Source organism: Musca autumnalis, unplaced genomic scaffold (assembly GCF_047663935.1).
Source record: "Musca autumnalis isolate F117 unplaced genomic scaffold, ASM4766393v1 scaffold_5, whole genome shotgun sequence".
Classification (NCBI taxonomy): domain Eukaryota; kingdom Metazoa; phylum Arthropoda; class Insecta; order Diptera; family Muscidae; genus Musca; species Musca autumnalis.
This window is the reverse complement of record NW_027412088.1, coordinates 16117202-16140149: the sequence shown is the minus strand read 5'-3', so window position 1 is coordinate 16140149 and position 22948 is coordinate 16117202. Positions and strand designations below refer to the sequence as shown.

Sequence of the window (22948 nt, the reverse complement as noted above, 5' to 3'; positions counted from 1 at the left end):
AGGTCAACGCGATTTCTAAAGGCAATAAATAGGCTTTGCATATATATATTTTTTAACTTATAAATGAAAAATGTTGTTTTTCAGATTGTAAACATTTGATATCTGCAAGTTTGCGAAACAAACATCGAAGCATCGCCAGTTTTTGGGCCTACTGATACATTCAAAAAGAAATCCAAACTACATATAACGCAATTGATGATTTAAAAAGGAACACCTTTCGGAGCATGCTTCCCTGATTTAATTAACACAAACCCAAGTGCAATATGCCTTTAACTAATACATACAAAATTATTATTTTGTTGTATATCGTACTACCATTGGCTGTGTAAAATGGTTTGTCCATGTTGTTATAGATGATGACACATTAAACTAGGTCAGCGTTTTGTATGAAGTGGTTGAAACAGCTGACATTTTTTCGTTCTTTTACTGAACTACTGAACTATAAAGAACGACTTCGAGTGATCTAGTTCAGTCGTTCTTTCAGGTGAGTCGTTCAATTGAACTAGTTAGTTCGCGAACTACACAACTCTACTTAGGAGTGCTAAAAAGTGTAAAAACGTTATTATTGCATCGCGATAAAACTGAATGCAAATGAAATAATGCTTGAAAATGCAATTACGCTTCATGAGACTACAAATGGTCTGTTCCTTTTTTCTTGAATAGTAAAAGTTGTCTGAAGTAAAGGAACGCTCGCAAAGGAACACAGCTAAAGCGACCATTGGTCTGTGCGGTAAGTCATTTTTGAATATCATCTTACATCAAATATAATGGTCGGGGATGGAAAAGAAGTCAAAAACCAAACAACGAGCTGTACGTCTAAATATTTCCCGAATGTGATTTTGGTACATCTCTGGTTTAGTAAAAACTCTGGCACAAATCGAATACTCTCCCAGCCAACGCAGTTGCCACGACAAAACAAGGGTCAATCCCAAGGCAGCGGATTATTGCGTACCGGATTGAACCACACTTCATCGGGGTTCTTGCCGGTACATACATACATATGTTTGTATTTCTATCGTTTTTCTTTGTTGAGAGCAGAATATCCCGGTATGCATGCTCCGGATTCATTTGGTCCCTGGGGAAAAAGAATTGGATGTGCTCGGTTTGTTACATCCGCATCTACTAAACTCAGACTTTAGTGAGCTATAATAGATGCCGGGAGTGGTGCTCCTCAGGGGTTGCTCTGAACTCGTCCATACGAGGGATTATGTTGCTACATGATGCGTGAACATAGTCCCCCCAATATGTCGTCGTCATCAGAATATGCGACTCACCAGCCGTTGCTGCACTTAACAGCCATTGCTGGTGGAGGTAGAATCTAGAAAACAAATATACATATAAAAGACAAGTTATGTTCGTGACTATAACATCACATCAGCCCATCGTATTATTAACTGCAAAGCTATCAAACTTCCGGCAAAATACACTTCTGGAAAACGAAAACTGTCGTAGCTCTGCAGGAAGTTGATTCCAAAAACGCGCAGATCAAACAATAAAAGGTCTTTCGTATAAAGATGTGGAAAAATTATTTATGTGTTTCTAGTAGATCTAGAGAAACCGGGTACTTCCAAAAGTACAGATTTGTAAAGAAATGAAAAAACTCGTTGCTTTAAACGGCACTCCTAGGAAAATCATTGCCTGTTTCGAAATATGGTCTGATCGGCATAAGCAATAAACATATCTCACAATCATGTTGAACAGCTTTTCTACTTTTACAAAAATGTTCATGCATTGTACGCGATATCAACTCTATACCATAAGAAATTATAACATAGAATATGCAAGATTTTTCTTAACAAAGAAGGGCAAATAGAACTCAGTAGAGTACAATTTCCGAAGCATATTTATTACTCTGGGGAATAGCGCATCAATACGCGTCGAAAAATCAAGTTTCGATCGACGAACTCAACCAATATTCCATTAAGTTGTAGGTATTACTACTATTCAGCCACATTATCCATCCGAAATGACTGAAATTTTTAGTTCGGTCTTAATTTATTTTTGTGAGCTTATTGAATGCATCAATTATTTTTTTAATAAGAGAATTTTCATTAAAATTTTTTTTGAACGATTAATGGTCAAAACTGCCAATTTTTTTTTTTTTAAATCGAAATTCGGGTTTTGACTGTTTAGCCTCTTTTAAATTGATATTTTTAAAATTCCCTCGTTTAAAGACAAGATTATTAGCTCTACACCGCAAGAAGCTTTATTTATTAAAATGGGGTTAACTCCTTAATGAGGTTGTCACTGAAAAAGATAAATAACATGTTCGTCTGCAAACTTCTGCAGCTGGCACCTTTGTTTGAGGTTTGAGGCTTTGATGTAAAAAGGGTCATTTAGTCAGGACTATATATCTTCCAAACCGTTAGGAAATTTGAATTCATCTCAGAGGCAAAGTTGTAGCTCTTGTCTTAAAGAACACACAAAAACACATGTAATCCATCAAACTTCATCTGCAAGATCAAAATCGCCATAGTCAAATTTCTTTTAAATTTTTTCGCAAGTTTTGTTATACAGCTATCAAACCGATCAAATTTGAAGCAAACAACCAACTACAAAAATGTACCTCAGATCTCAATAAACATCTTTCTAGAATATACGAACTTTGTAGAAACGGATCTTAATGCTCAAAATAGCAAAACAATTTCGATTTTTATCCTCTTTTCTCGGCATCTACTCCATATATACTAAACCGTTCAAAATTTAAGAAAACAATCAACCACAATATTTTAGCAAAGGCATCAATAAACAACTTTCTGGAACGTACGAAATGTCTATGAACGGTTCTTTATGGTAAAAATAGGAAAAATCTTTTGAAAATATCCAATTTTATACTTTTTTCTCCGACTCTGGTCCAAAGATACGCCACCGCACAAAAATTAAGCATACAGTCAATCACAAAAATGTACCTAAAATTTCAATAAACAACTTTTTAGAACATATGAAGATTCTAGGAATGCAAACATTTTGTTCTGGTGTTTTTTTTTTTTTTTTTTTTTTTGGAAAACCGAAAAGTGAGCATCATTCTCATTAACATGAGAATACTCGATGCTTAAAGAGTTCAGGTTTTCACTAAAAAATCATCATTTCAAAAACAGAAAAGCCAATCAATTGATAATTCCCTTCGCCGGGATGAAATCATGATATTGGTAGCGATCAGTAAATTTTGCAAGCTGTCAGTGAGTTTTGTAAAACTTTATCTCTGCAAAGAGGAAAGTGACGGAGTTAAGCCATTGGGGGAATACTCCAGACTTAAGCAATTATTTTTTTAATTTAATTTATTTATTTCTATAAATGGGAACCAAGCCCACAGGGCCACGAACGGCTCCTGAAACCACAACAAATTTACTATTCTACTACAAAAAGTCAGTATAAACGTACTCTTGTGTTCCTTCGCGCCTTTGAAATGTAAACATGCAGCACGTTACGTTACGCACCACACTATTCAATGGCAAAATGAAAAAGAGGCGAACTCGATTTTTAAATCCCTAATTTGGCGCCTTTAAACAAGCTTTGTGACCAACATTTATTTTCATTGGTTGGAGGTGCAAATTAAAAGTAAAACAAATTATTATTTCTATAATTTGCACACATTTCTGGACAGATTCAAGCAAACATGAAGTGCAAAATTCCAGAAATATCATGGCACAATCGTGATCCAGTATTAAGTGTTGATATACAGCCAAAATCTTCGGATAACATTTATCGTTTGTGTTCGGGCGGAACTGACGCGCACGTCTTGATATGGTACATGAAATTAACTTCAGGCGATCATGGTGACATCGAATTGGATTTAGCTGCTGATTTAACTCGTCATCAAAGGGCTGTGAATTGTGTGAAATGGTCACCTAGCGGTGAACTGTTGGCGTCCGGAGATGATGAGAGTGTGGTCTTTATATGGAAACAAAAATCAGACAGTGAACCCATTAATATATTGGATCCTGCAAATGATCAGGACAAAGAAGTATGGATAACTTTGAAGGTGTTACGTGGTCACATGGAAGATATTTATGATTTGAGTTGGTCTCCCAATTCACAATTTTTGGTTTCCGGGTCTGTTGATAATTCAGCCATGGTATGGGACATACAGAAGGGGAAATCACTGGCCATATTAAGTGATCACAAAGGCTTTGTACAAGGTGTGGCTTGGGATCCCAAAAATCAATACATTGCAACACTTAGTACAGATAGGTATGTATGTGGTATTTTCAAAGGTAACTCTCATTCAAAAACTTTTTCTTTTAGGTATTTGCGTATTTTTGACATACAATCAAAGAAGGTGCTACACCGCATAAGAAAAGGCACGCTGCCTGTGTCTGAGGGCCACGATTTGCATGGCAAAACAATGCACCTCTTCCACGACGACACATTGCAAACATTTTTCCGTCGACTGAGTTTCACACCAGATGGCAAACTTTTACTTACTCCAGCTGGCGTTACCGATTATGACGGCTGTACTCATCCACTACACACCACCTATGTATTTAGCCGTTTTAATTTCCGTCAACCGGCCATAGTTTTACCTTGCCCAGAACAGTATACAGTAGCAGTGCGTTGTTCACCTCTTCTCTATCGCTTGCGTCCATACGACGAGGAAAAAAATCCACCAGTTGTGCCGCTACCATATCGTATGATATTTGCTGTGGCCACGAAAAGTTCAGTTTACTTCTATGATACACAACAAAAACAGCCGTTTGCTCTAATTTCCAATATCCATTACACACGTCTAACGGATATCACGTGGTCGAATGATGGTCGCGTTGTGGTTGTTTCCAGTACAGATGGTTTTTGTTCTCTTATTACATTCGATGAGGGAGAATTGGGTGAAGTATATGAGGATACTGATGCAGTGCTGGAAGCTGCATTGGCCCAAGTTATTGCCAAGAATACTAAATCAAAGAAAAAAGATCGGAAATCATCAATGGATGAAAGTAGTGAAGCCAAGGTTGCGGCAACGCCAAAAGAACCATCATTGGAGAAAATAGAGGAAGTTGATAAGACTGGAAAAGATGGAAAATCAGAAGTCACTAACAATGAAGAAAAGAAGAGTGATAAGACTGAAGAAAAGGACAAGAAGAGTGATGATAAGGTTGAGAAAGATGAAAAAGCAAAAGCCACACCAATTGCCATAAAACGTAAGTCAGGATCAACAGATAGTCCCAAAGGGTCCACAGAGAAAGGCAGTGATACGGCTCAGGCTAATCCCATTGCCATCAAACGTAAACCAGGACAAAATGAAACTTCTGAAGCGACCACAGAGAAGAATGAGGACAAATCTCAGGCTACACCAATAGCCATTAAACGTAAACCCAGCTCCACTGAAACCCCTCAAAAGAAGTCTGAAAAAGAAGCAACACCTATTGCCATTAAACGTAAACCAGGTCCTACGGCTGATAGTAAAACCGAAACTACTACGGATACCAACTCTGATAAGGAAAAGAAAACAACCGCAACACCGATTGCCATTAAGCGCAAACAAGGTTCTGTTGACACACCAGAAAGCAACGCTGAAAAAGAAAAACAAAAACCGACACCAATTGCCATTAAACGCAAACCCGGCCCTGCCGATGAAAGTGCAAAAGAAAAACCTGCTACACCCATTGCTATAAAACGTAAGCCCGGTCCTGTTGAAACGCCCAAGGAAGATAAAAATAAAACAACGGAAGACTCTGAGGATAAAACCCCACCAAAAGCCACTAAACCGGTAATAATTCTAGATAAGGAAATATTAAGCTCAGAAGAAAAATTCGAATCTCCCGAAAAGAAAAGTCGTCCTGTCACACCCATTTCAGTTAGAAGACATCCACGTACACCCAGCACCAGTACACAAGTATCTCAAAGTCCAACGACATTTGCTAAAGCCATAAATGCAGCGGCATCATCCTCATCGACAGATGACAAACCACTAAAAACACCAATACGAGAGAAAAAGGCCACCCCCATATCGGTGAGAAGGACACCACGTAGTTCCATAAGTGTTCCACCGGTAAATACACCCACATTGGTTGAAGAGGCTATGGATGCATGGCCCTTAAACAAGGAAGAATCCAATCCTACTTCTCCAACAAAGGAGAATCAACAACAGAAAACTGCCAAAATTAGCAAAGAAGAGGGCATAAAGCCATTACCACCTAGCGATGAAACCTGTGATCGTACTGAAGATATTTGCTTGGTATATGAAGAAACAGTAGAAGAGGCTCCAACTCCAAAAGATAATACAGCGATTTCTACTGCAGAGACGGAAAAGGTTGCTACAAAAACTGAAAGTAAAAGTGAAACTGTTGCCACAAAACCACCTGTAACTCCAAGTAACAAAACCCCTAGGCGTGTAGCCTTAAAAACCATATCCACACCGAAATCTAAAAAGAAATTGTTGGATTAAAACAATTGTTTTTTTTTGTTTGTATAAAATCAATGCAATTTATTATCACGTTTGTGTATTATTCTAAAAAAATAAATTTTAAAGTTCATCGGATTTTTATAAGACGACTTTCTTTATTAAATGCGTAGCTAAAATACTGTCAGTTTACTCTCAACACCTGTTGTGAACGGACATATTTTTACTCAGCGCACGCAGTTACATTTTCTCTTTACAACAACGAGTTTTTTTTTTACGAACATTTTCTTACGTGTAAAGTGCTATAGTGATAATAATTAGGCCATCGCTATCATGGCATCCTCCTCAGGAGGAAATTACTATGGGATCTTAGATCCCGATGGGGGTAACCAATCCCCCAAACGGAAAAAACAAAAGACTACACCTCTAGTTTTGGGAAGCTCTTTGAACTTCCCCAGCCTAACTCATCAAAAACCCAAAAATCAAGCTTGTCCAAAATATGTGGTAATGAAAAGCATGAATACGGAGAAAACGCTAAAATCTTTCAACATCTTCCTGATATCAAAAGCAATTCAAGGAATTTCTTCCGAACCCACTCTCAAAACAATATTCACCCGTGATGGAAATCTTCTTTTCCTAACAAAAAATGAAGCCCAGGCCAACCGCTTTATAAAAACCAAAAACCTCGCTGGCATTTGTCCTGTCGAGTGTTTCTATCATCCAACATTGAACATAGTTAAAGGTTTTGTATACTGCGATCTACTCACAGATCTTTCTACAGAAGAAATTGTTACTGGATTAAAATCGCAAGGTGTTGTTGACTGTCAAAAAGTAACTAGATTTAATGATGGTATGGTATACAACACTCCTTCACACATACTAAGTTTCAATTTATATGAGATACCAAAAACAATCGAAATCGGCATAATAAATTGTATTGTAAAGGAGTACATACCAAACCCCATTCAATGCAAAAACTGTTTCAAATTGGGACATACGAAAAAGTTTTGCAAAAATTCTCCGGTATGTGAAGTATGTGCTTCTTCTTTACATGACCCAACACCATGTACACATATCAAATGCATCAACTGCAGTCATGAACACAGAGCCACAAACAAAAACTGTCCAGAGATCCAGCAAAGAAAAACGGTACTCAGGTACAAAATACAGAACAAATGTTCTTTTAAAGAAGCATCCATTAATGCCCCAAAGCACACTCCAAATGAAATACCTACTGAGAAACTCTCAGATGCCATTGAAGAGCGTAAAAAACGATTAGCACTAAACAACAAATCAAACAACTCAGAGAATCCCTCTAATATCGGTCCAGTTACCAACAACAATACCAACACATCACTACTAAAGTCAAAGCAAACTCAACAAAACACAAGCACATCAAGTGAGCATTGTTTACTTTACCCATCAAATGAGCAAAATAACTCCGAACCATCAAACTCAAATAAAACTCATCACACAACCATAACCAAATCAAACGACGATAATCTCAACACAAAACAAATAGATAGAGAAGAATTACTCAAAAGCTTCAAATCAAAAATAGAAAGCTTAAACAACAACAAAAACAACACAAACAAACAAGTATCTAAATACACAGATATATCTCAAACATCATCCTCAAGCGAATCAAATGTAAATACTGACACTCCAGCCAAAATAACGGCAAGAAGATCCGAAATCGACGATCTTCAAGATATACAAATGAATGAATAATGTTTTATCTAAAACATTATTCCTTTTTTTTTTTTTTCTCAATCATGACTGATTTCAAGATAGTACAGTGGAACATCAAAGGGTTAATAAATAATTACGTTGATCTACAAATGTTAATCCAAGATCATCACCCACATTTCATCTCACTACAGGAAACACATATTCCATTTCAATCCCAAGCTATAGCACCAAATACTTTTACTGCTTACTCCATCAACCACCCCTCAAATATAGGTGCAAAAAATGGCTTAGCTGTTTTCATCAAGAAACATATTCCTCACAAAAGGATATACAATTCCTCTAAACTCCTAAACATCGTTATGGAAATAACACTAAATATCAAAATAGCAGTCATTTCGCTATATATACATCCAAATGAATCATTTACTGTTAACGACATTTCATCACTTTTTGAAAACATCCATTCTCCAGTTTTACTAATTGGAGACGTCAACTGCTGGAATATACTATGGGGTTCTCAAACAAATAACTCTAGAGGAGTACTTCTGGAACAAGCTTTGAATATGCACAATATGTGTATTTTAAATGATGGCAACCCTACTCATCTATCCACCTTAAACACATTTACCAATATTGATATTGCGTGCTGCTCCACTGCCCTTTTACCAATTGCATCATCGGAGACAATAAATAATCTATATAGCAGCGACCATTTCCCTATTGCAACAACAATAAACACCAATTCTTCTTGGGCATCTGTAAAACGTATGCCGAGATACAATTTTAAAAATGCGAAATGGCCACTCTACAGTTCTGCCGTGGATTCAGATTTAGACGGCAAATCATTCAGCAATAATCCCAACAAAATCAGCGCTACAATAACCAAAGCAATACGATCTGCGGCAAACAAGTATGTACCAATAAAAAAGGATTACAAGAAACATTACGTCCCCTGGTGGAACAAAGATCTAAATACCTATCGACAAAACAAAATAAGAACATATCGGATTTTCCGTAGATGTCCAACAGTCAACAATAAAATTATTTACAAAAAATCAAACGCAAAGTTCAGGTATGAATGTAAGCAAGCTAAAATAAAATGTTTCATACACTTTACAAATACAATCAGCAGAGATTCACCCTTGTCTATTATTTGGAGTAAAGTAAATAGAATGGCCAACCGGAATACATTCCACACATTCACTGCCATGGAAGACAATAATGACATATTTACTAATCCTACTGAAATTGCAAACCTTTTCGGTCGTAAATGGTCCGCAGAATCCTTGGATGAAAACTTCACCCCAGAATTTTGTAGCGCAAAAAACGTCATACCAAACAATTTCTCAAACCCTGCAACCAATAAATACTCATCTTTTATGGAACATCAGATTACCATCTCGGAATTAAATTTAGCCTTAAAAAAAGTTAGAGGTAACACACCTGGGCATGACAGGATTTCCTATGTGTTCTTACAAAACCTCTCCAGCATAGGCAAAGATAAACTCCTTTCCTTATACAACGCAATTTTTGACACTGGTGTTATACCCTACTCATGGAAATCAGCCATAATTGTCCCCATTCCAAAACCAAATAAGAGTAAAACCAACTTCTCCGGATATAGGCCAATCTCGTTACTGCCATGCATTTCGAAATTACTGGAACGTATAATTTCCAATCGATTAGCATGGTTTTTGAAAACAAGGAAACTAGTTTCATCAAACCAAGTAGCTTTCAAAGCCAAGCAAGGTTGCTCCGATGCCCTTCTACATATAGACTTTTTTGCTACAAAAGCCATATCCACGAAGAACCACATTTCTATTTTGGCTATTGACTTTGAAAAAGCATTTGACCATATTGGTATCCACGTCATCATCGACTCGTTAATATCTTGGGGTTGCGGTTCCAAAATTTTAAATTATATCAAATCGTTTCTCTCTGGAAGAACTTTTAGAGTGAAAATAAATAACTTTTACTCAAAAAATTTCACTTTGCAAAATGGCATACCACAAGGATCGCCGCTGTCAGTAACCCTTTTCCAAATTGCTTTTAACCACATCAGCGCTATAATCAACAAATACAACAAAATCTACCATTGTATGTACGCTGACGATGTTTATATTTTAAGTCTTCAAAAAGACAACAACCAGACCAATGAAACATTTTCCCAAATAATCCGTGAGTTGTTAAACTGGTGCAAAACATCTGGTTCAAAAATTTCCTCATCGAAATCCTCAATACTCCACATTTGCAGAAAGCAGAGATGCCAACCCAACGAATTTTCAGTTGAGGACATAACTATTCCATATGTCAATGAGCTAAAAATTCTGGGCATAACTTTTACAAAAAATTACAGATGGAAAGCCCATATTTTAAAACTGAAGAAGGAGTTAATTCCCAGAGCAAACATCATTAAGTATTTGTCTAACAAATGCTACGCACATATCAACACACTTACGTATCTAGTGAAAACACTAGTACTAAGTAAAATTGATTATGGACTTTATATGTATGGCAACAGCCCAATGTCTTCGTTAAAATTAATCAAATCAGTTTACCACGACTGCCTAAGGTCAAGTTTATATGCCTACCGTACAACACCAATCAAAATATTACTAGCTGAATCTGGATTGCCTTCAGTAGAGGAAAGATTTATTGAGAGCAAAAACAGACTATTGCCCAAAATTATGTCTATAAACTCATCTATAATAGATGAAGACGTTAACAAAGCAATTTCATCAAAACGTAGACCTAAAATGCCATCTATCATATATGAATGTATCCACAACAATATCATTGATTTTAAAAATAAAGTGACGAGTTACTCTTCAAAATATCCGGTGTGGATGTTCCCCAAAAATTCATGTGATATATCTCTATCATTTTTCAAAAAGGATAACACACCCAACGAGATATATGTGTCACATTTTCAACAAATAATCGCACAGCACGCCGACTGGTCAACACTTTTTACTGATGCTTCAAAAAATGATTCTACAACCGCTTATGCAGTTGTAAATAAAGCTGGCAACATACTTGCTTCCAAAATTACATCCAATTACTGTTCTATTTTTACCGCAGAAGTAGCAGGAATATTACAAGCTATCACTATAGCAAAACAATCCAAAGAAAAAACAATGATTCTTACTGACAGTTTATCTGCTATAAAATCAATACTGAATATATCAAACACCAAGTGGGCTGGCATCAACAAAATAAGGGACTTACTTACATCACACAACAATAAAATAAAGATAGCGTGGATTCCCGGACATGTTGGTTTATCTGGTAATGTGCATGCTGACGCTGCTGCAAAGTTAGCTTGCAACTCCCCATTGCTCTTTGATAATATTATCGAAAGTCTTGATCTCAAAGCAAACATTTTAGCCCTCCTTCATGAACAACACGTGGCTAACATGAACAGTTTTAAACATCACCACTATAGTGATGTTAACCCACAAAACCAAGCAGCAGTATATCCTACGAACATCGAGAAAAAGAAAATTAAGATATTTTCCCGTTTACGCATGGGACATACAATCCTAACACATCAACACCTAATTAATAAGAATATGGATAATAAATGTCCCAAATGTGGAGCTGTCGTAGACGTCAAACATATACTACAATCTTGCAGCATCCTATCTCAACAACAACGCACTCTTCTGCAAAGCAGAGGATTTGATTTAATCAAAACTATTAATATTCAAAATATAAATTCATTATTTATGTACATTAAACGAAACAATATTATTATCTAGAAAAAAAAAAAAAAACATAATGTATAAAAAAATAAATTTTAAACAAGCATGAGCTGATGGCCTTTGTAGCTAATGCTCTTGTATTCCTTTTTGTAATTATCCTTATATTAACTATAAGTATAATTCTAAATAAATAAATAAAATACTGTCTAAATTGACGGGCATTTAGGAGTATTATCTCCAATTCCATTGGAGGAATATTCTAACAATAAAACTAACAAGTAACAATAAGGGCAATGAAAATGTTCACAGTTTCGCCATCTATGCTTCACAATCGCCAACACAAAACTTTCTCGGAAAGCGACATCTTTCTTCCACAAAGTTCAGATATGTTATGATTATGAAATATAGATAGCGTTATATAATTGTAAATTGCTTGCTACTTTAATTAATTAATTCTGTTCTCCTGGTAGATTTTATAAAATGCCATGGCCGGGCCTAAAGAAATTACAAACAACAAAAAAATTAAATAATTAGCTCACTCAGCCTCCTCTATCTACGTTCATTTTTAGAAAAATTGCTTGGTTTATTTGAAGTTTTTTTTTATTTATTCCAACTCGTATAAATATTTATATTCTATAATATATATGTATTTGACTTAAATTAGTGACGCATTGGACCTCCCTGTTGCTGCTGCTGTTGTTGTTGCAATAAATGTTGTTGCATTTGCAGCTGCTGTTGCATTTGTTGTTGATTCATTTGTACGGTTTGCTGCTGCTGTTGCCCTGGCATTCCAGACATTTGGCCTGGGTTCTGATTTACTTGTGTAGGGTTACTTTGCATTTGCATACCACCTTGCTGAAGCTGTTGTTGCTGCTGTTGTTGGGACATATTTCCGAAATTTTGCTGCATTGAATTGGGTACAAAATTTGTGGCTTGGGCCGATTGTTGTTGTTGCTGGGTCATTTGTGAGGTATTCATGTTAACATTTTGCATTTGCTGCTGCTGCTGTTGTTGTTGTTGTTGTTGCTGCTGTTGTTGTTGGACATTCTCTGTAGGCTTATTACTATCCAAATGTTTTTCTTCAACATTTAAATGGCTTATAAAGCGCAGGCGCATTTGCAAGGTTGGGCGCAAACGTTTGATAATTGCTTCCGATTCATTTTTGATGATGTTTCCAACGTGAATATATTTTATGTGATACAAAAAGTCACATATCGGATCAAGATATTCCAACGGAGCTGGACCATGCTGTTTGTCCACAACTTCTAGCATTTCATAGAGTAGAATGGCTATTCCAGCTACACCATTTGGTTTCTCCTGTTCTAGACGTTGTAGAAACGGTCCAAAGATATGACACACAAATATTAATTGATGTTCGGTGCGTACACAGGGTTTCAGTTTTTCCTTAATGTATCTAAAGATAAAAAAAGTTATTTAAATTGTTTATAACACGCCATGTTTGGGGGTAAACTTACTTGGTCATTGTGGCCAGTTTGAAGCCACCCATGTGATGGAATAGTGAATGGGCCACAGCTAAAATTACTGCATATGTTTTTTCAATCATTGCTTCGCGTACCACTTTAAAGTTGAACATTTCGAAGGCATTGAAACGATATGACCATCTCAACATTTTTGGAGAATTTAGTACCTCTTGTAATCGTTCATAGATTTGACTCCAATAGGCTTCTGGTAATTCGGCCAAAACAATACCCACAGCATTTAGATAGGCATGGATTTCTTTTTGTGGTATCAAAGCATAGCCCTTAACAATAACATCTATGATATTATTGGCGACAATTTGTGGAGCAACAGGTAAGCTCAACAGTTCCACACAGGTTACATACATTGCATGTGATGGAGCATTTGAGAATTCATTGAATCTCCAATCAGTGTTGTAGAAGAGATTTTTACCACTTATAGCTGTAAGAGAAGTAATTATTTAATCTTTAAGGAGAGGGGAAGGGGTGGTAGAATGGAAGGTCATTGGAAATATTCTAAAACCGTTTTAAAAATTTCGACAAGGAAGGATACGAACGAAAAACAACCAAAATACATTTGTAAAAAGCTTTGAGCTTAAAACCGTGAAACCTTTAAGAATCTACTATTTTTTACATTTTTAGAATTTGTTCCATTACAAAAAGTTTAGATTATTCTATGTTTCGGACCAGAACAAAAATATATCAAAATCTAGTTTGGTTGCTTTTCATTTTGAATACCATTTCCTCCGACATCGCAAAGAGTATTATTGGTGGTTTTGGAGGTTAATAATAATAATGTTGTAGTTTCTTGCTGTGTTGCGATGCCAATTGACTTCTATCGCAACGTATAAATAAATGAATAATAATCATAATGTTCCATAAACATCCCCGAAGGGACAAGGGAGACTTCTCTTATATCAATGAGTGCACCCCGCCTATTAGCTCAGTGATTTGGGACCAAGTGTTTACCACCAAGTCCGAACGGCGTGTCTTACGAGACCACTTGTAGAGAAGTTTTACATGGCTGAAATACTCAGGAAATGTCCCCAAGATTACACTGAGGGGTATTTTGCCTGGGAATCGAACCGCAAACCTTTTGAGTGCAAGGCGGGTGTGCTTACCATTGCACCACGGTGGTTGATTGTTAATAAATTGATTGCTTCGGCATTTTATCAAGATTCTTTGATTCTTTCCTTAATACTTACATTCTGTCAAACGTGTTATCAGCTTGATGTAATAGGATAACTCAGGATTCCATAACAAATCGGGACTTTGCAAGTAAAGTTTATATTGTTCACTGACACACCAATTAGCCGGACGTATATCGCTAAACGCTCCAGTTACCGAACTTACCTATATTCAAAAGGTAATTTAAATTCAGTTTAATAAAGGTTCATATCATATAGTTTAAGACGTGGTCTCGGATTATACAGAATAAATTTATGACTTTCAATCACCAATCCGACACTGTGACTTAAAGCATACTCCGGCTATTAATACATTACCAATTTCTTTTTCAAGGAGGGACGTTCCCTTAGGATGCGCTCATAAAAATGCAATGTATTGTACAAATATGTAATGGGGCGATCTGAAAAGGTACAAATAAATTCAAATAATGATTTTTAAATTTCCTCCTGGGTTTGTGTGTGTTTTACCATGAAATTTATATAAAATACTCAAGTGATCAAGTATCACTTCTAGAATTTGATGGACATGTTGAATGGGTAATTCAATAAAACGATGAAGAACAACGTCCAGCACCGGTAAGAAACGCAAACAAACATTGGAGAAATACACTGGCAAAGGTGGATGTGAAGCCGATTCGTCTGGAGCAAATTTCTCAGGAAATTTCTGGTGGAAAGACAAATGTTTTTCATGGCTAAGGAAAATAAAATAAACAATTAAAATTCATTACGAAAACCCCTTGAAGATTGTTTAGGGACTTACTAGTTATTTTGTTTCCAATGATCTGGATTTTCTTTACAAAATTCAGTGACACGATTTCTCAATTCGGAAGCTTTTAGCAGTAGCAGCTGTATGATAAGAAAACAAACTTGGGCCTCATTGCCTTCTTGGGTGCGTAGAGCCAAACACAGGACTACACGATCGATGGTTACCACATTATATTTCCATATCATGTTATTTATTGAATCCACACATTTGTGTATGTACTCTTTGCCATTAAACGAAGCCACTTCGCTGACTAAATAATCACAAAGTTTGCGAAGATTTGCCGAGAGAGCGCGAGCGCTAATACCTTCTAGTATTCTGAAAGGAAACAAAAATATGTATTTCCTCTTGTTTAGCGATAATATGTTTGAATTTTCTACTCACTTATAGGCAATTGGACTGATGCTCTCCGTTTCCCATATCATTTTGTAGAGCAAACACAAGAACAAAGGACTTGTATTGGGTTTTATAAAATGATTAATAATATCATTTTCATTGCTCATGGATGTCCAGGTGCGATATTCTTCCTCTACAGATTTCTTGAGCAACTGTTTATTTTCAACAGGATGATTATTTTGAGCGAAAAATTCAGCCAAGGCCGGTGGGAAACAGGCCAATGCATGTGATGCCCATGAATGTGGGGTATTTTGCATAATTGTGGACAGTAATTCCTTGCACCATGCTTGCATTTCGTCTCCGGAACCGGTAATATGCATTGCACGCGCCAATGACAAAATTAAAACACGATTTAGTTCTTCACTTTCAGCAGAGGCAACCGATCCAGGGGGTTTCTCATTAAAATACAAAGCAAGTTGAGGTTGAAATTCAATGGAACCCAAACCGTTTATTAAACGAAGAGCTGTTGATTCAAAGCTACCAAAAAAAAAGAAAAAAATTAAAAATTTTTATTTATCAAATTGTACAAAACTCACCATAAATTCAGTTGCATTTTGTTGGTTTGTGGCATGGGTGCCAAACTGTGAATATGGGATAATAACTGTACTCTATAATGTGTGGGTATATGATGCAATCTATAGGAAAACATTTCAAAGAGTGTGTGCAGAATTCCCCATGCCTGATGTTTAAATACCGAAGGCAATAATTGCACTAAGCAATGGAAAGTTGAAATTTAGTGGTGTCCATTAATATCTCTAGCATGAGAAAAAACAACTTACGTAAAAATCCCTTGATGCCTAGTGATTCAATTTCAGTATAGACCAAAAGACGAGCATATGTTTCAATTAAAGCTGGCGTCGGCACAGATGTCTTGCTTTGTGCCTGCTTTATCATTTGAGAAACAAACCTATGGAAGTGAATAAAATATATTAGATTCCCCACATTAGAAGAAACATTATTGACCCTTTCCTAACTTACCCATGCATTAACGACATTTTACTGTGAACAGTTAGACTATCCAAGATAACCATAGAAAGTGGTGCCGGTGGCACTGGAGCACCTGTTGCTGTTTTGGCATTTCCGGTTAAGAAATCAACAAGTACACCCATTGGACGTGTAAAGTATTCCTGATTGGTTGAATAGGCATTACACACCAGAACAATGCGAAAATCATTTCCAAAATTCATGGACATCATAGTATTGGGCATGACCAAGTGTTGCAAGAAACTGAAATTCAAGTTTGAGGGGTTTCTATCCTTAAAAATGCATTAAATTCACTTACTCATAATGGTTCTTTAAAGCTATGGGCAACGGACGGGAGATGTTAATGTTGGATGCTCGGGCTTTTTTCATTATGTGTATCCAAATGCAAATGGGTGCCATCTATCAAAAGTTTTTATATTTTTAAATTAATAGAAAATACATATGGACCAAGATCTATTTAACAGGTCACGTAAGTAGCACAACAACAACTCTATTTTGGCCGAAAATTCTTCAATATGTCAAAATGTTTGTTTACGTTTTCATACAATTTATTCACAATAACAAAATATTTGACAGATTGAAACCAATCAGCTGGCCGTTTTACGCCACCTTATAATTTCATCATGATATGGACCAATTCGAAATGTTTTGTGGTGGGAAGTACTATTGCATTTTTTAATTCCAATGTTGGAAACTTTTCTTTCCTTTTGTTAGCTTCTGCCTTTTTATTTATAGGATAGTACTATTAAGTGGATGTAAATTAAACCACAAGTGAACATTTAGAATTGGGCAGACAATAACGATAAAAATACCTGTCTTAAAGACGAAGATTTGTTACAGTCTGGCAGCTTTAAGGGTTCTTGTTCCGGATACAATAAATCGAATAGTTTGAACATGGGGAAAAAGTTGGCAATCTATAAAGAAAACATTAATGAAAACTGAGAAAGAAAGGAAACAATTTTAACTTCTTTAACTTACAGGATTCTTTTGTATACTACCGGATATAAATTGTAACAGGATCCACATTAAATTATCCCTGCCTTTGCGCAACTCTTTTTTGGATAGCTGAAATTCCGAAAAGGCTACGAAATAATTTTTTTAAAAATATTCTTCTTTACCTTACCTTATCGTACAAAGCCAAAACAATATGCATAAAACTAACAAACTGAAAGAGAACAAAATAAATTAACTGCGATGATAAATGCAACCAGGTCCACTCATTGTGTGATATTTGTTCCTCGGGTGTGTTAAAACCACTACCAGCAGTGTTTTCATTCGATTCGGTCATTTCCATGGCATTGATAATTAAATTGACCAATTGATCTTCCAAGGTGTTGCAACGTTGCTTTTGGTGCTTTTGTAAATTTAACATTGCCGAAACCATCTCTTTGGAATAACTTTGACCCAAAACATAACGCAATAGTTGTGGCTGTTCTTCCATTAACTCCAGTTCATAGGGTAAAATACCTTTAAAATTGAACTTTAATGTATTGGGATCTAATTTCCATGAGTTCATCATGTGATCAGCAAAGCCAAAATGTTCAACAATTGGCAACATGTGGGTATGGCCAATTATGGATACCATTTGTGCAGTCATACGAAATTCTTCCACAATATCAGTCATTAGGGTGTTGAGTTTCTAAAATTAAGTAAATTGATTATCCGAAATTCCCAAATTTTATTCCACTAGAACTTACCCAATGATAGGGAAGTGGTTTCATAAATTCATTTGCAATAAAATACGCCGGCAATAAGCAATTGTTGCGATCAAATATATAACGTATGGTATCTTCCAAAGCCAATAATTGTGGTAAATATGTTACATTGACATTCAGTGGAAATGTTTGAGCCTTATCCCTGCAACTTTTCATTATTTCACGTACACCCTTGTAGTCGACATGATTTATAACACTCTTAATCAAGTGGAAGCTTTCGATCCAGAAGAGTTTATTTTCATAATTAAGTTTGTCGCAGAGAAGGATTTTATCACAAAGTAGTCTGTAATAAATTGAAATATATTTGTTTTTTTAGATGACATTAGTAAAAAGATTAAACATTTACATATATTCTTTAAACCTTCACAGTATGGCTCAAAATGTCCCTCAATTCAAAAATTCTGGATTACTTCCAGCTGTAAGCCTTTTTAAATTAGTATGTATAACCATCTAATTACCAATTTTTGCAGAAGCTCGTAAATTAAAATGAATTCGTCTTATTTAAATAATGTGGTATTATACAAAGTAATACTCACTTGGCAGTTATCATATGTGCTTCTGTTAATTTTCCCAAGGTGGACATAAGAACCTTTAAGTGATTGGCATTAGTAACAGTCGCCGCCTTCTGTAAGTACTGTCTAACCACATTCTCTTTATTGTCTTGAGGTATATTTGCAAAAGCTTTAACTATAAAGAAAAAGAGTCAGATTTTACGGAACAGCTTAGGAAGAGTACACATAAGGCAGGCGAACAAAAGCATAATTCTAATCACATCATTTTGGGAACAAGTTAGGTTTAATGCCTCGTCGCGGATCTTTTGACAGATAGTTCATAGGACCCTGGTTTCAACGTATACATCTATGTACAGAGTCCAACAAAATCACGCGAAAAAAGTCTCTTTTGAAAAGTTGATATTTTCGTGGTTACTTCGGAACATTAAAATATACTTTCTCGAGAAATACAACAAATTGTATATCGTTGTAATCAGGTCCAAGGCTACCACCAGTACATGTGACAACGTGATCCGTGACCAGGCCTTAAACCTGTCTTAAGACCCAGCAGTTTTGCGACAGTCAACATTTCGAAGACCTACATACCTATGTCATTTGTAAACTTGGCCGCCTTATCAGTTTCTCCATTCGGGAGGTAAACAATTACACTTAGGAATGCCTCCTCTATAGTTTCCACTTTCTATTAGGAAAAAAATAAAAAATTCATAAATAAAACAAAGCAAACAACAACGAGGCAAATTCGCTAACAAATGAAAGTCTTACCAAATAGTTGTTCACCAATGTCTGAACTTCCATATTGTTGTTTTTTTCCTGTTTTAATAATAATTTGTTATAAAATTGGCTTAAAATACACAAAATTAATTAATAAAACCGACCGGCTTCAATGAATAAACAATCGAAGCCTTCCTTCTTCTTCTTCTCCTTGTATTCAAAGTGAAATGATTGACTGCTTCTTCTTGCAGACTAAAGTAAATTGATACCATATAAATTAATAGAAACAAAACAAAGAAAGTAAGTGATGATAAAAGACAGGAATCAAAACAAAATTAACAAAAACAAAATGAGTCTTCTTCTTTTGTGATATGCAATTCAAGCATAATTGACATCACACATTAAGGGTTACTTACACTTCTAGATTAAAATAACAAAATACGCACAGTAGCGACCACGTAATTACAACGTTCGTTATATGTTGGATCCAGCTTATTTCACGTACATAAAATGAACAGAAGGATAAATGATTTTTTTTGCGAGAGAATCCCTAATTTGATTTTTTGTATGTACTTAAATAAAATGTGGAGTTGGTATGCGGAATGTAAGTACAAATAAAAGGAAACAACGTACCTCCTTTACTTTCAAGAATCTTCAAGCTTTCCCGAACACAAAAAAGAGATACACACAATTTATATGCTAGGTTTACATTTACGAAATTCAGTCGATTTGAACTGTAAATTCCATTGTATATACGTCAAATGAAATCTCATATGAAATTTGGATTTCATTTTACGTTTAATGAAATCCAATGGATATCATATGAGATTTCATTTGACGTATATACAATGGAATTTACAGTTCAAATCGACTGGATTTCGTAAATGTAAACGTAGTATTACCAATTTGAACGGAGCATTCCATGGTAGAACAAGAAAAGGTAGCAGCAATACCCAGCTGACTGAACTGGGCTGTAAAGCGGCCCATACACTATGAAATTAGCTTGTCCAGCCGATGAAACCCTTACGTACGTGTGTGCTTGATAAGTGTGTAGCAAAGCATTCAATCTGCAATCGAAATCTTCAAATTTTCCTCTAAAAATTAATGAACCTAAATTTTTTTTATTTCTTCACAAACACAATGTTCTTTTTTTTCCAAAATTGCTTTTTGACAATTTGAAAATAAACCATGTTCATCGGTTTGACTGAGTTTCATTTTGAAAATCAAATCTATTTTGATTTTCCTCAATACATAAAATTCACACACACATTCTCATATTTTGAAAAATTTACACATACTAATACAAATGTTGACATCAAATTTTGATAGTGTATGGTCCGCTTAATGCTAGTGTCAAATTCCATACGACATTTTAGTCCCAATTTACATTAGGCGAGTTTACTTGCGGCAATTGTCAGTTTGTAGGTGAGAGAGGGTGCTGAGAGGCAAAGGGTTACCATATGCCTCACCTCTCTCCTACAAAATGACAATTGCCGCAAGTAAACTCGCCCAATGTAAATTGGGACTTATATATTTATTTCTATGTTCCATGTATATTAGGGATATATGTATATTTTTGAAGAACAAATTTATTCATCAGAAAAAAAAACTATTTCCCATAAAGACTCCTTCCTATCATTGACATGTAACCTCCTCCCTCCAGGTCCGAACGACATGTCGCACACTAAAACGCCGCTTATAATATATGTGGTATTTTGCTAAACTTGAAAAGAATAAAGCCTTAATAAACATGTGCTTTTTTGTTTTCAAAAGCAAACTCTTCTTTTTTCAATGAACCTACCAGCGACCCCAAAAAGTTTTTTGCAATAATTCTACTTTCTGCGCGAAATTATGCATTTAGTGAAATGATATGGACACATTCAAATTGAAAATCTAACGAGTTTTCATTCGTGTTTTTCAAAATATTCAATCAAATGTGAAAAATTCAGGTATGTGATGAAAACCGAATCGACTCCATTTGCAGAATCGAAATGGTATATAATCGGAGTTACGTTGATGATATATATAGTTTTGCTTCGCAAACGCCCCTTATTGAATACTATTTTTAAAATCCATTTTCAATTTCATTAAAATATTCACCAAAATTAGAGGTAGACCCCCTGCAGACAGTGAAATTAATTTCATGACATTATGCGCTCTTAGATCGAGTTCCATATTAAAGTAACTTCAGTTTCACAGTCTGGCATTAGTCTTACACGATTTCGATTTATGGCAAAACGAGTCGAATCGTTTTCCATCACATACCTGATTATTAGTTTTTTAAATTCCAATAATTTATAGACATTTCCTTATTTTGTTTACATGTACGTTGACACTAACGTTTACAAACAAAAACAAATTTCTGTGGTTGTTGTTGAGTTGTATTTGTTGTAGTATTTACTTTACCTGGTTTGTTCTACCATGGGAGCATTCCTTGTTCTTCCAATAATTGTATAGAAAAATTTAATTACATATATTTTTTTGTTTTAAGAATTCCTCTATAAAATTAATCTAATAATATAGAAAATGCCAAAAATTTGGCGCAAACCTTTACATACACGCAAAGTTGTGAGTATAAAGTGCAAATTATTATCAAGGTAGGTGCTTATATTCTCCATTTATTAGTGGAAACAAATGTCTTTTGGTGGAAAAATTATTTACTATATGCGGCCTTTTGTTGAAAATATAATTGAAGTTTGGTTGGAGCCTTTACCATTCCCAACAATTTTCAAAATCGTGTATACTTTTGTTTTAACAGTTATTCTGATGCTGCCAATATTATACCCCATTATTGTGATGTTATGTTTTTATGGAGTAGTGCAATATTTTGTACAGAGGTAAATATAAGGGCTCGATTATCGATTGCAACTCAACTTTAGTTACGTTGCCAGATAAGAAAATCATACAATTAAAATGAGTGAAACGATATAAATTGTTATCAAACCCATTCAATGTCAGTGTTTTGAACCTTTAGCTATTAATTCATTTGTAAAAAAGTGTGAATTTCAATGCAAAAACGGAAGTTGGGTTGTTATCCAAAATCGACTGCTAAATATAATGCTACGTTTATATTTACGAAATCCACTCGATTTCAACTGTCAAATCCATTGCTTAAACGTCAAATGAAATCCAATTGATTTTAGATGAGTTTTCATTTGACGTATACGCAAAGGAATTGACAGTTGAAATCGAGTGGATTTGGTAAATGTAAACAAAGCATAATACTCACTAGAGCATCATAAATGATCGTAGCTAGCATTTCTACAGCTCTTTGGAATTACAATTTCCTCAAATACTGGACATAATTCATGTAGTAGAAAAAATATTTGCATTAAAAATCTCAAATGAATATCAAGAAGAATTTCTCAAGTTGTATATGGATAAATGTCGTTATGGAATTGCCGTATTGGCTTCATGTATCGATTATGTACGTTTGGCTTTAACATTATTTTTGGAATAAATAAAAACA

At 35.3% G+C, this 22948-nt stretch overlaps 3 protein-coding genes across 4 annotated transcripts in view; 2 read left to right on the top strand and 1 right to left on the bottom strand.

The window, feature by feature from the left end:
- The first annotated feature begins 3469 nt into the window (after positions 1 to 3469).
- Positions 3470 to 6475, top strand: Caf1-105 (chromatin assembly factor 1, p105 subunit). Its single transcript, XM_073990463.1, has 2 exons — positions 3470 to 4191; positions 4246 to 6475. Exons 1-2 carry the CDS (start codon positions 3617 to 3619, stop codon positions 6380 to 6382), a joined length of 2712 nt encoding a protein of 903 aa, XP_073846564.1. The 5' UTR covers positions 3470 to 3616; the 3' UTR covers positions 6383 to 6475.
- A 5847-nt stretch (positions 6476 to 12322) lies between these two features.
- MED23 (mediator complex subunit 23) overlaps positions 12323 to 22948 on the bottom strand; it is a 238667-nt gene continuing 228041 nt past the window's right edge. Inside the window, exons 1-19 of one of the 2 annotated variants that reach the window (XM_073991868.1) lie at positions 19644 to 19766; positions 19531 to 19578; positions 19354 to 19447; positions 18793 to 18943; positions 18239 to 18539; positions 17665 to 18180; positions 17520 to 17606; positions 17354 to 17455; positions 16840 to 16940; positions 16536 to 16784; positions 16337 to 16464; positions 16094 to 16268; positions 15546 to 16034; positions 15159 to 15479; positions 14867 to 15090; positions 14717 to 14799; positions 14417 to 14564; positions 13209 to 13653; positions 12323 to 13147 (exon numbers count right to left, since the gene is read on the bottom strand). In XM_073991868.1, the coding sequence (XP_073847969.1) occupies positions 12394 to 13147; positions 13209 to 13653; positions 14417 to 14564; positions 14717 to 14799; positions 14867 to 15090; positions 15159 to 15479; positions 15546 to 16034; positions 16094 to 16268; positions 16337 to 16464; positions 16536 to 16784; positions 16840 to 16940; positions 17354 to 17455; positions 17520 to 17606; positions 17665 to 18180; positions 18239 to 18539; positions 18793 to 18943; positions 19354 to 19447; positions 19531 to 19578; positions 19644 to 19751 (4524 nt within the window). In that variant the 5' untranslated portion in view covers positions 19752 to 19766 and the 3' untranslated portion in view covers positions 12323 to 12393. Of the gene's footprint in view, positions 13148 to 13208; positions 13654 to 14416; positions 14565 to 14716; positions 14800 to 14866; positions 15091 to 15158; positions 15480 to 15545; positions 16035 to 16093; positions 16269 to 16336; positions 16465 to 16535; positions 16785 to 16839; positions 16941 to 17353; positions 17456 to 17519; positions 17607 to 17664; positions 18181 to 18238; positions 18540 to 18792; positions 18944 to 19353; positions 19448 to 19530; positions 19579 to 19643; positions 19767 to 22948 lie in introns of those variants that run through there. The other variant, XM_073991869.1, reaches the window with a different exon arrangement.
- Positions 22006 to 22939, top strand: LOC141406185 (uncharacterized). Its single transcript, XM_073991380.1, has 3 exons — positions 22006 to 22047; positions 22105 to 22316; positions 22747 to 22939. The coding sequence occupies exons 1-3, from the start codon at positions 22006 to 22008 to the stop codon at positions 22937 to 22939; spliced, it is 447 nt and encodes a 148-aa protein (XP_073847481.1).